The sequence below is a fragment of the Triticum urartu genome, chromosome 5A, assembly GCF_056163025.1.
Source record: "Triticum urartu cultivar PI428250 chromosome 5A, HENAU_Tu73, whole genome shotgun sequence".
NCBI classification, from domain to species: domain Eukaryota; kingdom Viridiplantae; phylum Streptophyta; class Magnoliopsida; order Poales; family Poaceae; genus Triticum; species Triticum urartu.
Genome location: NC_141877.1, coordinates 543,841,897 through 543,853,715, shown reverse-complemented (window position 1 = coordinate 543,853,715; position 11,819 = coordinate 543,841,897). Strand labels below are relative to the sequence as shown.

The following is an 11,819-nucleotide window of genomic DNA, read 5'->3' as shown; positions in this document are numbered from 1 at the left end:
AGCTTAAATAGTCTTTATCGCGAGGGTGTGAGATTGCTGAGTCCCCGTGACTCACATATTCTTTCAAAATCAGCTTGAAGGTGCGTTGAACCGTGCAGATCACGCAACCAAGCTCAAGGAGGAGCTCGATGAAGATCTTGTCCTTTGTGTTGTTTCATTCTAGTTGATCAGTAGTGGAGCCCAGTCGGGTCGATCGGGGACCTTGTCGCTTTTGGGGTTCTTCTTTTATTTTGGTTCCGTAGTCGGACCTTGATTGTTTTTGGATGTTGTAATGCGTTATTCATGTAATTGTGTGAAGTGGCGATTGTAAGCCAACTATGTATCTTTTTTCCCTTGTTGTATTAAATGGGTTGTTTGCAAAGATTACCTCACTTGCGACATTGCTTTCAATGCGGTTATGCCTCTAAGTCGTGCTTCAACACGTGAGAGATATAGCCGCATCAAGGGCGTTACAGTGCATCACCCCCGACATCGAGGATACACGGTGACGTGTTCGTGTGCGAACAAATTGTTTCATACTTTTGATGTTCTCAAACTTTTTCAATCTTCACGCAATATATGAGCGTGAGCCATGGACATAGCACTATATGTGGAATAGAATGGTGATTGTGGAGAAGACAAAAAAGAAGAAGATAGTCTCACATTGACTAGGCATATCAACGGGCTATGGAGATGCCCATCAATAGATATCAATGTGAGTGAGTAGGGATTGCCATGCAATGGATGCACTAGAGCTATAAGTGTATGAAAGCTCAACAAAATAAAACTAAGTGTGTGTGCATCCAACTCGCTTTCTCACGAAGACCTAGGGAATTTTGAGGAAGCCCATCATTGAAATATACAAGCCAAGTTCTATAATGTAAAATACCCGCTAGTATATGAAAGTCACAACATAGGAGACTCTCTATCATGAAGATCATGGTGCTACTTTGAAGCACAAGTGTGGTAAAAGGGTAGTAACATTGTCCCTTCTCTCTTTTTCTTCCATTTCTCTTTTTTGGGGCATTTTCCCTTTTTATGGCCTTTTTTTCTTTTTTTTCTTTTATTATTATTTTTCGTCCGGAGTCTCATCCCGACTTGTGGGGGAATCATAGTCTCCAGCATCCTTTCCTCACTTGGGACAATGCTCTAATAATGATGATCATCACACTTTTATTTACTTACAACTCAAAAATTACAACTCGATGCTAGAACAAAATATGACTCTATGTGAATGCCTCCGGCGGTGTACCGGGATATGCAATGAATCAAGAGTGACATGTATGAAAGAATTATAAAGGTGGCTTTGCCACAAATACGATGTCAACTACATGATCATGCAAAGCAATATGACAATGATGTAACGTGTCATAACAAACGGAACAGTGGTAAGTTGCATGGCAATATATCTCGGAATGGCTATGGACATGTCATAATAGGTAGGTATGGTGGCTGTTTTGAGGAAGGTATATGGTGGGTGTATGATACCGGCGAAAGGTGCGCGGTATTAGAGAGGCTAGTAATGGTGGTAAGGTGAGAGTGCGTATAATCCATGGACTCAACATTAGTCATAAAGAACTCACATATTTATTGCAAAAATCTATTAGTTATCGAAACAAAGTACTACGCGCATGCTCCTAGGGGGATAGATTGGTAGGAAAAGACCATCGCTCATCCCCGACCGTCACTCATAAGGAAGACAATTAATAAATAAATCATGCTCCGACTTCATCACATAATGGTTCACCATACGTGCATGCTACGGGAATTACAAACTTTAACACAAGTATCTCTCAAATTCACAACTACTCAACTAGCATGACTCTAATATCACCATCTTCATATCTCAAAACAATCATCAAGTATCAAACTTCTGATAGTATTCAATGCACTTTTTATGAAAGTTTTTATTATACCCATCTTGGATGTCAATCATATTACGACTAATTTTATAACCAAAGAAAATTACCATGCTGTTCTAAAAGACTATCAAAATAATATAAGTGAAGCATGAGAGATCAATAATTTCTATAAAATAAAACCACCATCGTGCTCTTAAAAAGGTATAAGTGAAGCACTAGAGCAAAACTATCTAGCTCAAAAGATATAAGTGAAACACATAGAGTATTCTAATAAATTCCGATTCATATGTGTCTCTCCAAAAGGTGTGTACAGTAAGGATGATTGTGGTAAACTAAAAAGCAAATACTCAAATCATACAAGACGCTCCAAGCAAAACACATATCATGTGGTGAATAAAAATATAGCATCAAGTAAAGTTACCGATAGAAGAAGACGAAAGAGGGGATGCCTTCCGGGGCATCCCCAAGCTTAGGCTTTTGGTTGTCCTTGAATTTTACCTTGGGGTGCCATGGGCATCCCCAAGCTTAGGCTCTTGCCACTCCTTATTCCAAAATCCATCAAATATTTACCCAAAACTTGAAAACTTCACAACACAAAACTCAACAGAAAATCTCATGAGCTCCGTTAGTATAAGAAAACAAACACCACTTCAAGGTATTGTAATGAAATCATTCTTTATTTATATTGGTGTTAAACCTACTGTATTCCAACTTTTCTATGGTTCATACCCCTCGATACTAGCCATAGATTCACCAAAATAAGCAAACAACACGCGAAAAACAGAATCTGTCAAAAACAGAACAGTATGTAGTAATCTGTAGGTTTTGAATACTTCTCTAACCCCAAAAATTCGGAAATAAATTTGTGGACGTGAGGAATTTGTCTATTAATCATCTTAAAAAGAATCAATCTAATCGCACTCTCCAGTAAAAAATTGCAGCTAATCTCGTGAGCGCTAAAGTTTCTGTTTTTTACAGCAAGATCGCAAAGACTTCCCCCAAGTCTTCCCAAAGGTTCTACTTGGCACAGACACTAATTAAAAACATAAAACCACATCTAAACAGAATCTAGATGAATTATTTATTACTAAACAGGAACAAAAAACAAGAAAAAAATAAAATTGGGTTGCCTCCCAACAAGCGCTATCGTTTAACGCCCATATGGGAAGTAGCTACTTTGTCGTCCGCCACAGCGGACGGCAAAGGCATGAACGGCGGACGGCAAAGGCCTTTGCCGTCAGCCGCGGACGGCAAAAGGCTCTGGCAAAGTAGGCTTCGGTAAACAGCTACTTTTCCGTCTGCTACTGATGGCAAAGTCTTTGCCGTCCGCCGCGGACGGCAAAGAGAGCTCGGCAGACGGCAAAGAAGGCGGACGGCAATAATTGCGCTGTCAATCCGTTAAGTGGCTAACGGCAGGCCTTTGCCGTCCGCCGCTGACGGCAAACTTTCTAGTGTCTTTGCCGTCCGCCGTGTGATGTCATCTACACGTCACTACATGGCATGTTCTTTGCCGTCTGCCACTGTAGGCAAACTGGCCAAATGGGTCAGCTCCCAGGAAGCACAGCTGGATGCCACGTGTCTTCTTTGCCGTCCGCGGCAGACGGCAAAGAGCTCGTTGCCGTCGGTGGCAGACGGCAAAGAGCCTGCATATTGGCTCTTTTATCTGTTTTTTATTAAATCCAACAATTTTCATCACAAATATAGATGACATATATAGATATATTTCAAAAGGCCATTACAGAGCAAACATATAAGATATCCAACCATATATATTACATGCATCCAACACATAACTTCATCATAGTTCCATCATACATAACAAGTTCAACATAGAGGCATCCAACCATATATATTACAATAGTTTCATCCAACGATACATGCATAGTTCAACGATACAAAAAGAAACAGAGAAAGGGATAAGGAGCACTCCATCTATGCAAGCTTTCGTCAAGTGAATGAACTCTGCAAAATGAAAAATAAGAAAGTTAGAACAAGAAGAAGACTAGAACAAGAAGAGTAGAACAAGAAGAAGACTAGAACAAGAAGAGTATGTCATTTATGAGCTAACTTACGTGAAATGGATCATATATGAGCTAACTAAGTTGAAATGGGTCGTTTATGAGCTAGCTAAGGTGAAATGGATCATTTATGAGCTAACTTAGTTGAAATGGGTCGTTTATGAGCTAGGTAAGGTGAAATGGATCATTTTTGAGGTAACTAAGGTGAAATGGATCGTTTTTTAGCTAACTTAGGTGAAATGGATCATTTATGAGCTAACTTAGTTGAAATGGATCGTTTTTGAGCTAACTTAGGTGAAATGGATCATTTATGAGCTAATTTAGTTGAAATGGATCTTTTTGAGCTAACTTAGGTGAAATGGATCATTTAAGAGCCAATTTAGGTGAAATGGATCGTTTTTTAGGTAACCTAGGTGAAATGGATCGTTTATGAGCTAAATTAGTTGAAATGGATCGTTTATGAGATAACCTAGGTAAGATTGGTCATTTTGGAGTTAACCTAGGTGAAATGGGTCATTTTAAAGCTAACGTAGGTAAAATGGATCATTTAGGAGCTAATCTAGGTAAAATGGGTCATTTTTGAGCTAACTTGGATGAACTGGATCATTTATAAGCTAACCTAGGTAAAATGGGTCATTTTAGAGCTAACTTAGGTAAAATGGATCGTCTATAAGCTAACTAAGCTAATTATGCAATTTTTGACATAAGTAAGCTAAGTACAGATCGTTTTAGAGCTAACTTAGGTAAAATGGATGGTTTTGGAGGTCAGTAAGCTTATTAAGTCATTTTGGAGGTGAAGAAGCTAAGTCTAGGTCATTATGGTAAGCATTGGAGGAAATAAAGCTAAGTCTAGGTCTTTATGCATGTGTTAAGCAAAACACTAGATAAACTTACCAATATGTAGGAGGTGTAGGAGCGGGGTGGCTCGTGTCGGTAGCTGGAGAAGGATCGTGCGATGCTTGTCTGGAGTTACGCTGCACCAAAGATCATTTCCAATGTCTTGTTAGCATGATGACACTCAAATGTTAAGACTAGCAAGTAATGTCCATTCAATAAAACTCACCGTGGTCCCAGGAGCAATCACTGGCATCGGCGGAGCGGTCTGACCTGTCTTCTCGCACACAGACTGCACATTTGGTTTTGACGACTCAGTCATACTAGTTAGTAATGAGACAAACACTACATGAATGTTTTGGCTAATCTGCAGAAGAAACTTACCACAAGGAGCTCGTACATGGCCCTTGCCTGCATGTCATTCCGTGCCCTCTCCTCCTCCATCATCTTTGTCGTCCTCTCCTCCAACTCCCGCTGCCTCTCCGCCGCCTCCGCCAGAAGTTTCTCCGTTCTATCTCTCTCACTCTGTATAGCAGCCTGCAACACCACTCACATGACCATTTGTAATCATTGATGGAAGCGCACACAATGTAATGGAGAAAGATAACTGAGTACGTATCACTAACCTTGATGGCGAGTTGCACTGGCCGTTCACGAGGCCTTATCTCAGGAGTGGAGCTCGACTGGCGCGCCTTGATCTCCGGGAGAGTGCTAGGACAACGGATAAGTCCATCTCCAATGGCTATGGAGCCATGGGACCTCCCGCCACCAGATATCATCAACAGCTCTGGATCAATGGGACTCTGGCTCGGGTTAAAGTCCTCCCCTTTCCTCGCCTTCCCCTCATCTCTATATCTCACGAGCTTGTTGTGGGAGGAGATGTTGGTGAAGTTGTTTGCATCATCGAGGTCAGACTGAGAGAAAGCCTTGACTTTCTTGAAAGAGGTAGTGTGGGCCATGGCATACAGGTCGTACACCTCTGGCACCTTATCCGCCTTATTGTAGCGTGCCTGAAAGAGAGAAACAATGAAAATTAGTAATTAAAGGGCTCAAGCTAGCATGATGAATGAATTGCATGAATCATGAAGCAAACCACATACCCAGTTGCGCCCGAACTGATATAAGTTGGAGCTGCCTTGATGGTGTGGCACACCTTCCATTTGGGCACGTTTGTCCTTGGCCTCGTTGTGGAGGGCTAGCCATTGTGGAGAGCACCACTCATCGACCAACACCTCCCAACAATCCATCCGATCCGCACACCATCTCGGAGGCGCCTAAGTTAGCAAATAGAAACTTGAGCGCTACGGCTAAGAATTGCTAAATGAAGGAACTTAAGTAGAGAAGGCCTTAAGAATTACCTTCATGTACTGCTCCTTACTCAGGAACTTATCGCGGCACGCCGGCTTGGTCTTCTTGATACCACGCAAGGCGTAGTAGTCTCGAACAGCCTGCACCCGAGCCTCGTGCCGTAAGTTCTGGAGTAGGCGCTTGCAGACGTTCTCCATAACATGTGCCGCGTCCTCCTCGTATCCCTCCTCACACCTGTAGAATGTCTGCAATCAAATGAGACAATATTGATTAGTACAATTAATAACTAGCTAGTTGAAGATTTTTAAATGTGTAAAGGAGAAATTACCCAAAACTTTCTGATCACCATGTCTGCCCTCGTGTCGCACACGACACCGTCGATAATCTCATCCGGCGGGGCCGGGGCAGCCACGTAGTGCTCCCAGCTCAATCCAAGCTCTGGAAGCCGACCCTCACCAGGCAACGTGACAAACCCTGGGAAGTTTTGCCGGCAAAGAACTCCAAGGACGGAGTTGGGCCGGCGGACACTATGATGGTGGTCCCAACCCCTGCAGCATGACAAGGCCAACGCATTAGTTATTTGAAAAAACGTGAATGCACAAGGTACAAAAATATTAAATGCACTTACGTACCTCTCCCCATCAGGGAAAATCAACCACCTCTGCTCGCGGGTCACCGGCACGGACGGGAGCCGTGTAGCACCATGCTGGTAGACGGTGCCCCCCTCCTCCTCAAGATCAGTCGGCTCCCCACCATCATCAGCATGGCCACTCGGCTCCTCGGGCTGATCCGGCCAGGTACCCCATCCGGACGTGTGCTCCTCCGGGGTCACGTGGGCCGAACTCTCGTGGGCCGAAGGCCAGTCGACCCGAGGCTCGTGGGCCAAGACCCGTGGACCGGAGGCTCGTGGACCGGAGTCCGTGTAGCCTCCTCCTCGGACGAGTCCACCCTAGCAGTCACGTGCTTGGGTGAAACAGCCGGGGGTGGCGGCGAGGAAGGCGCCGTAGCCCTACCTCCTCTCCCACGACCACGTGCCCCACCTCCTCTCTTCCTACCTCGAGCTCGTCCCCTGCTGGGCACCGCGGTCGACGAAGAAGGGCCCGGCGGTGTGGCCATACTGTCCAGCAACGCTCGGCGGAGAGGTGCGTCTGGAATGGAAGACCTCAGACCACGCTCCCGACCAGCGCCCACCATCTTTCAACACCTGCCATGACAAACAGTAAACGAAATTAGTACAACATAAAAAAAGACCGACATGAATAATAATATGTGTATCACTTAAGTGTATCATCATCAAGTACAACATAAAAAAAATGTAATACCTGACACTACTAATAATCTCGATCAGTATCATCAATAAATGCATAATCATCATCATCACTATAATCAATGACGGGCTCATAGGGTTCATTGGCATCAACATGTGCAAGGCCACCTTGACGTAATCGGTCAAGCATTGACAGGTCATCCGCAGCAGTAACCTCTTCTTGTTCCGGCTCTTCTTGTTCCTCCTCTGGGGTGATGTCGGATTCATTGTCGCTGTCTACTTCAATGTTTTGGGGTGAAGTATAGCGGTTCTTGAAACGCTTTTTGGAAAGACGTGTCTCTTGGAAGAATTCTCCTTCATATGTGTCTGGGTTAATGTGAGGTTCATAATCCTCTTCCTTTGGGGGAGAAAGTCTAGCACGTGGCGGCACTTCATAAACGACATCCCAACCTTTCAGATTTGGATTAGTTTGGCAGGCCCACGGTAGATAGAATACTTGGGTCGCCTGTTGAGCCATAATATAGACATCAGGAACATCTAAATGAGTGCTTTGGTTGATTTCAACTAGCCCTACATGTTCATGAGTCCTTCTAGTCTCCTTCGGCTGAAACCAATAACATTTGAAGACTACGACATTCGGTGGATTTTCACCATAGAACAGAAGTTCATAAATTGCTTCAACTCTCCCATAATACTCGGTACCTCCTTCGCCGATAGCAGATACACAACAATTTGTTGACTTTCGGTCGGCCATAGATAGCTCTTTGCCATAGGTACGAAAGCGATACCCGTTGATGTCGTACTTGTCAAATGAACGGACCTTATAGTCAAAACCATTAGCGACTTGTCTCAATTCGGCGTCCATAGACTCTGAATTAGCCTACAAGTTTAATATGAAAGGATTGTTGCATTATGCACAAATTAGCGAATGATATGAAATTGTCTAATAGAAATTACCGTTTGTTTGAACCAAGAGATGAAACCGGGATAGCCACCTCCTTGCTTTGCGAGAAGCTCATACTCTTCGACGGAATCCTTTTGGATCTCCGCTCCATACGAGAATATGGTGACGTATCGACTGTATGACATATCCAGGAATAAGAGTAGTTCAAAGGAAATAGAAGTTGCGAAACAATGTACCGAGAACTTACTCGATGTACGGCCGCACTTCTATCAGGTTGTTGAAGATATACAACGAAATGGTCCGCCATTCTTCGTTATCCAAAGATACTGGATGTGAAACACTAGCTGGTGCGAGATTCCCTTTGAATAGGCTGAGGTTGGATCCACCCTTTTTAGGCTCGTCAGCATTGTACCGAGGCTTCGGATTATGCAAATGACGATTTTTGGCTTCGTAGTGCGCTGTTACGAAGTTTGCCGCCTCCTCTGTGATGAATGCCTCAGCCATCGATGCTTCAATTCTACGTTTATTTTTACATTTTTCTCGAAGCGTCTTCTGCATCCTCTCAGTTGGGTAGCACCAACGATTTTGCACGGGCCCCCCAATCTTGCCTCGGTCGGGAGATGCAAAATCAAATGCTGCATTGGATTAAAGAAGCCCGGTGGAAAGATCTTCTCTAACTTGCAGATCAACTCCGGCGCCAACTCTTCCATTTCTTCTAGCACGCCAGGCGATAGTTCTTTCGCACAAAGAACACGGAAGAGATAGCTGAGTTCTGCTAGTACTAGCCATTCATCCTCAGGGATGAAGCCACGCAACATCACCGGCATTACCCGCTCAATCCATATGTGCCAATCATGACTCTTGAGACCAAATATCTTCCGTTTATCAAGATTCGCTCCCCTCTTTAGATGCGCTGCATACCCATCGGGGAACATCAACTGCTGTTGCACCCACAAGAGAATTTCCCTCATAGTTGGCCTTCCAAGATTGAACCATGCCTTTGGCTTCGTCCAGTTCTGCTTTCCTTTCGGTTCTTTCATGTTTTGTAACGGCCTATCACATAGCGCCTCCAGATCGACTCTAGCCTTAGTATTATCCTTTGACTTCCCATCTATGCCGAACAATGTACCAAAAAGTGCCTCGGCGATATTCTTCTCAGTGTGCATCACGTCGATGTTGTGTGGGCAAAGGAGGTCTTTGAAGTAAGGCGGATCCCATAAGCATGTTTTGTGAGTCCACGCATGCTTAGTATTATACCCCTTGAAGTACCCTGGACGTTGTGGATCTGGCTCGAGAGCGTTTAACTGATCCAGGGTCTGTTGGCCTGTCAATGCAGGTGGTGCAGAGTTTTTGACAACTCTACCCCTGATGAAGTTCTTCTTGTCTTTCCTGAACTTATGGCGAGGATCCAGGAACTGTCTATGCATGTCGAAGCAAGAAAACTTGCGACCGGCCTGAAGCCAACGAAACTCAAGAGCTCCCTTGCATGTGGGGCACGGGAACCTTCCATGCACACACCGGCCAACGAATAGCGCATACGCCGGCAAGTCATGCGTCGAGTACATGTACCAGACACGCATTATGAAGTTCCGTTTGCTAAAGGCGTCGTATGTCTTGAACCCATTATCCCAGGCTTCTTGCAATTCGTCCTTAAGCGGCTGCATGTACACATTCATATTTTTGCCCGGATAGTTGGGTCCTGGAATTATCAACGTCAGGAAAATGTTCTTTCTTTGCATAATCTGTCCGGGGGGGGAGATTGAGTGGAAAGACAAATACGGGCCAACAACTGTATTGGGCTGCCGTCATACCAAACACACTGAACCCATCCGTGCTGATGCCGACTCGAGGATGCCTCGGATCTGCCGCTTTGTCAGCATGTAATTCATCAAACTTTTTCCACGCAACACCATCCGATGTGTGTACCATCATCAGATTCCCATCTGCATCTAGTTCGGTTCTTTTGCCTGTTTTGTGCCATGTCATCTGTCTGGCCGTCTCTTCGACCATGAAAAGACGTTGAAGTCTTGGTACGATTGGCATATACCGAAGAACAGTAACGGGGATTTTGGTCTGTGTCTTCTCACCCATACCGTTGTCTACCACAATATACCTGGAAGACTTGCAAATGGGACAATAGTTCAAGTCCGCATAGTCAAGCCTAAATAAGGCACATCCTTTCTCACAGGCATGTATCTTCTCATAGGGCATCTTCAGTGCACGGAGGATTTTGTCCGACTGGTACAGATTTGCAGGCATTACATGGCCTTTGGGTAGAAAGCGTCCAAATACTGTCATAATTGCGTCATAGCATTCTCTGCCCAAGTTGAACTGAGCCTTCAGAGCCATTACTTGTGAGATGGCATCCAACTGACAAAGCTCAGTGTGCTCGTGGAGCGGACGTTTCGAAGACTCCAACATTTCATTGAAGGCCTTTGCAGATTCCTCCATCTCCTCGTCCGAATCCCGAGCATCATCATAGCCTTGCACCATGTTTTCCATCCCGGTACCATGCTCGTCGGTGCGACGACGATCCACCTCAGCTCGGTCACGTTGGGCAGACTCACCATGAAATGTCCACACCGTATTATCGGGCGTAAAACCACTCTTCTGCAGGTGTTTGCCCATTTCAGCCTCTGTCTTCTTTTCCCAATTACCGCACCGGAAACAGGGGCACCAGGTTTTCTTTTGGCCATTTGCAAATGCGGCTTGCACAAACCCCTTAGTTTTTGTGAACCATTCAGCGCTCCATTTGTTCTGACCAGTGTGACCGGTATACATCCAAGCACGGTCACTCATCTTGACTTTCAGAGCTACTGGACACACAACAATTATATATGTAATTCACCATGTATATATTCATCAGTTGATCTACTTTGTCAATTTTATTACGTCCATGCAACCTACACTCTAATAGGTAATGATAGGTCCTAATCCCACCCGTGTATGTGTAGATTGGGTTTATTTTCCCATGCTATGCTCCGGATCCGATGCAAAATTTCGGCAGCACCTCCCCGCTGTTCTCCTGATACACGTCTCTGCAATAAACAGAGAGGATGTGTACCCGGAGAACAACAGGGGAGGCACTGACGAAATATATGCGTCGGATCCGGAGCAAAGCATATGGGAAAACGAACCCAATCTACACATACTCGGGCTGTCCATGGATAGCGTTGGACAATTCGAAAGAATCAAGGTTATATATATGCAAATGCATGCATATTTATAACTATGATGCTTTCGAATGGGAGACACATATTGGTTACGCATACTGATGATTCAAGACACATACATAGCTAGCTATCAAGTTTCATCGGAATAGATCAAATAATTAATGGGGGAGGAGGACTTGTCATTTGTGCTCACCCACGAACGAAGGGGCAGAGCTCGTCAAACGTACGGCGAGGTCGTCGAACACCAAACCTCGCAGCGATGAAACAACTGCACATTTAAAACTACACGATCAACACAATTATATATGATGTTTTTCATAACAAAATCGAAAAATATATGACCTTACTAATAATTCACAAATATATGACCCCGTCGGCCTCTGGAAGGCCAAAGAACACCTTTACGGGAGGTGTCGGTCGGGGTGTCCTGTCGGTGTCGGGGTGCCGTGTCGGGGTCGGGGTGCTGTTTCGGGG

The 11,819-nt window shown here is 44.6% G+C and overlaps 1 protein-coding gene and 1 long non-coding RNA gene across 2 annotated transcripts; both read right to left on the bottom strand.

The window, feature by feature from the left end:
* Positions 1-3,595: 3,595 nt before the first annotated feature.
* Positions 3,596-11,568, bottom strand: LOC147972687 (uncharacterized). The gene is made up of 2 exons (XR_015603487.1): positions 11,539-11,568; positions 3,596-3,803 (listed from the first exon to the last, which is right to left on the bottom strand). It is a non-coding gene; the product is annotated as an uncharacterized LOC147972687 (long non-coding RNA).
* LOC147972688 (uncharacterized) lies at positions 4,750-5,652 on the bottom strand. Its single transcript, XM_087522416.1, has 4 exons — positions 5,320-5,652; positions 5,078-5,230; positions 4,923-4,985; positions 4,750-4,833 (listed from the first exon to the last, which is right to left on the bottom strand). Exons 1-4 carry the CDS (start codon positions 5,650-5,652, stop codon positions 4,750-4,752), a joined length of 633 nt encoding a protein of 210 aa, XP_087378542.1.
* Positions 11,569-11,819: the final 251 nt, after the last annotated feature.